General features: G+C 69.7%; 1 protein-coding gene across 6 annotated transcripts in view; it reads right to left on the bottom strand.

Annotated features, from left to right (window-relative positions):
• LOC121335075 (rho-related BTB domain-containing protein 2-like) overlaps positions 1-3,261 on the bottom strand; it is a 6,133-nt gene that overhangs the window by 1,335 nt on the left and 1,537 nt on the right. For 2 of the 6 annotated variants that reach the window (XM_041402855.1, XM_041402858.1), the window contains 4 exons: positions 2,403-2,588; positions 1,202-2,007; positions 410-528; positions 26-176 (listed from right to left, as the gene is read on the bottom strand). In XM_041402855.1, the coding sequence (XP_041258789.1) occupies positions 26-176; positions 410-528; positions 1,202-2,007; positions 2,403-2,588 (1,262 nt within the window). Of the gene's footprint in view, positions 1-25; positions 177-371; positions 529-1,201; positions 2,008-2,402; positions 2,606-3,261 lie in introns of all 6 variants that reach the window. The other 4 variants (XM_041402857.1, XM_041402859.1, XR_005952514.1 and 1 more) reach the window with 3 other exon arrangements.

Below are 3,261 nucleotides of genomic sequence, written 5' to 3'. Positions count from 1 at the left end.
GGCGGGGGGGTGGGGGGGGGCTCACCGGTGAGCGCCTGCAGCCGCGGCAGGCACAGCCGGTCCGTGAGGATGAGCAGCTCCATGGCGTCCAGGTCGGGCGTGGGGGTGAAGACCCCCGTGTAGAGGAAGTCGAGGACGGCACGGAGGCAGGCACAGTTGGTGCCGGGCAGGGACACCTGTGGGATTGGGGGGTTTGGGGGACCTCAGAGACACCCCCAAAGGGAGCTGGGGGAAAGGGGGACCCTCCTGGCAGCGCCTGAGTTGGCACAGGAAGAGCCCCCACAGCTCCCTCTGCAAGAGGTTAGTAGGACACACGTGTCCCTGGGCCAGGGGGTCTGAGCAGCCCCCTGACCCCAAGCAAAGATGCCCACCCTGCCCCACAGAGCCACAGGTCCCTCCTGGTCCCCACCTCGCCGGCGTAGCTCTCGCGGAAGCCCCCCCGGAACATGGCCCTCATCCAGTCGCAGCCGGCGATGAGCAGCGGCTTGTGCGCCGGCACGGCGCCGTCATCCACGCGGAACACCACGTCTGGGGACAGGGGACAGCTCAGTGGGGACAGCCAGCCCTCAGATGTGCCACCCCTCAGCCCAGGGACAGCCACCCTCGGACACTGCAGAGCAGGGACAGCCACTCGCTGACCGCCGCTGTCAAGGGGACAAAAATCCCTTGGACATCCCTTCCATGGGGACAGCCACCCCTCAGACACCACTGCTTTGGGGACAAGAATCCCTCGGACACCCCTTCCATGGGGACACTACTGCCTTGGGGACAAGAATCCCTTGGACACCCCTTCCATGGGGACACCACTGCCTTGGGGACAAGAATCCCTTGGACACCCCTTCCATGGGGACAGCCACCCCTCAGACACCACTGCTTTGGGGACAAGAATCCCTCGGACACCCCTTCCATGGGGACACTACTGCCTTGGGGACAAGAATCCCTTGGACACCCCTTCCATGGGGACACCACTGCCTTGGGGACACCACCCCTTGGCCACCACAGCCCAGACCTGCCGCTCCACCCCAGCAGCACCTCCATGACTGCCTGGCACAGGACCCCAGACTCCAAAGACCTCAGCGTTGGGAGGGGCTCAGTTTGACCACAGCCCTGTGACCACGCTGGCACCACAAGAAGGGAACACCACCTAGAGGTGACAGCGGTGACCCTCCTGTCCCCACAGCCCCCACCCCGCCCCCCACACCTGCGAAGACGCCCTTGGCCAGGCACTCCTTGACGCGGTTGGCGCGGCGCACGTGGAAGGCCTTGGTGATCTCCTGGTTCATGAAGCTCTCCTGGTTGAGCTCGTTGGCCACCATCATGCGCAGGTCGAACACCTCCAGCAGCTCGGCCACCGCTCCCACCTGCCGCAGGTCGCCGTGGGGCCGCTCCAGCTTCCCCGTGTACAAATATTCCAGCACGGCGCGCAGCGGCTCCGGCCGCACGCCCCGGTCCATGGCCACCACCGCCATCCGCCGCTCCCGCCCCGCCACCGGGTCGGCCACCGGCTCCCAGCGCAGGCTCAGGAAGCCGCGGCCCCACGAGGACAGGTCACGGGTGCCCCCGTCCCCTTCGCCGAGGGTCTCGGGCGGCTCCTCCAGCGTGAAGAGGTCGTAGAAGCGCGAGCAGGCGGTGGCCAGGTAGACGCGGTGGGCGAAGACGCGGTGGCCGTCCTGCAGCTGGAAGACGACGTCGGCGCACAGCGGGGCTTGGAACAGCGCCGCCGGGCCCCCCCCCAGGCCTGGGGGGGCGTCGGGCACCTGGATGAGGGGCGGGGGGGGCTTGGGGGGCAGGAAGGGCGCCTGCAGCAGCGGGCGCTGCATCTTGCGCAGGTGGGACTTCCAGAACTGCAGGTGGCGGCGGGACACGAGCGCGGCGCGGATGGCGTTGTCGAACACGTCCTTGACCCCGAACTGGGCCACCACGCTGGTCTCGTAGTACGGCACCCCCAGCTCCTGGGCCACCTCGTGCCCCCGCTCCGGTGGCAGGATGTCCGAGGGCTTGATGGGCCTGGGGGGGCACGGACAGGGTGGGGGGGCTGAGGAGGGTGTCCGGGGCGGCCCCTCCTCGTTCCAAGATTCTGGGAGGTGTCACCGCCATGCCAGGGGGTGCTGGGAGGGTGGCCCCTCATTGTGGGGGTGCCAGGGGGGCCTGCAGGGGAGGCCCCAAGCCAGGAGTGCTGAGCAGGGCAGAGGTTCCACCCCACAAGAGCTGCCAGAAGACCCCGACCCACAGGGGGGTCCCCATCCTGCCGGGACATGACACACGGCGGCGGCAAAACTGGGGGTGCCCAGAGCAGCACAGGGAGGGCTCCCCATTTTAATGGGACTGGGGTGGTCCCGGTGACGACACACCGAGGTGTCCCTGTCCCCGCGGGGCTGGGGGGCGACACTCTGGGGGCTCACTTGGCCAGCGGGCGGCGCGCGCGGTTGACGGCGTCCAGGTCGGCGTAGCGCAGGTCCAGCTGGCAGCCCACCAGCACGATGGGGGTGCGGGGGCAGAAGTGCTTGATCTCGGGGTACCACATGGTCTTCACGTGCCGCAGCGAGTTGGGGTTCGCCAGCGAGAAGCAGAGCACCACCACGTCCGACCTGCGGGGAGGGCAGCGCTGTCCCGGTGTCACCCGCTGTCCCCAAACCCGCCCGGCACCCGGGTCCCAGCCCCGCCCCAGGTCACTGTCCCCAGCCTGGGACCCTCCAGGAGCCTCAGGACCCCCTGAGAGCCCCGCAGCCACACGATCCCCTGGGAACTCCGTGGCTTCTGGGAGCCCCATGACAGGGACAGGGGACAGGAGGGACCCGGCGGTGGCTTCGGGTCACCACCGCCGGCCAAGCCACGGGCTGCCCCTGCCCGTGGTGGTCCCAGCCCCTGAGCACCCATGGGGGGTCCCTGGGTGGGTGCCAGCCCCCAGCACCACGGACATTCCACGCTTGCTGTCCCCAATCCCGCCCCCGCACACCGTGGGGCGGCCACTGCCATCCCAGCCCTGGCTCCGGGGACATAAGGTGCCAGGGGACATGGGGGGGGGCGTGCCAGGGGACATGGGGGGTGTGCCAGGGGACACAGCGGCGGTGCCAGTACCCCCAAGTCCCTGCGGCAGCCTCGTGGCCCCGGGCCCGGGTTGTTTTTAGTCCGTGCCGGGACGGGACGTGACCGGGAGGCGCCGCTGGAGCCGGGCCCGTGTCCCAGACCAAGATAGCCGCCACCGGCCCCCCCGGGGGCCCCGGCCAGCCCCGGGGCCACCGCGAGCCACGGGGACACGGG

This window comes from Onychostruthus taczanowskii, unplaced genomic scaffold (assembly GCF_017590055.1).
Source record: "Onychostruthus taczanowskii isolate IOZ18803 unplaced genomic scaffold, ASM1759005v1 scaffold2, whole genome shotgun sequence".
In the NCBI taxonomy this organism is placed as follows: domain Eukaryota; kingdom Metazoa; phylum Chordata; class Aves; order Passeriformes; family Passeridae; genus Onychostruthus; species Onychostruthus taczanowskii.
The sequence above is the reverse complement of the archived record's forward strand: the minus strand, read 5'-3'. Positions and strand labels throughout refer to the sequence as shown.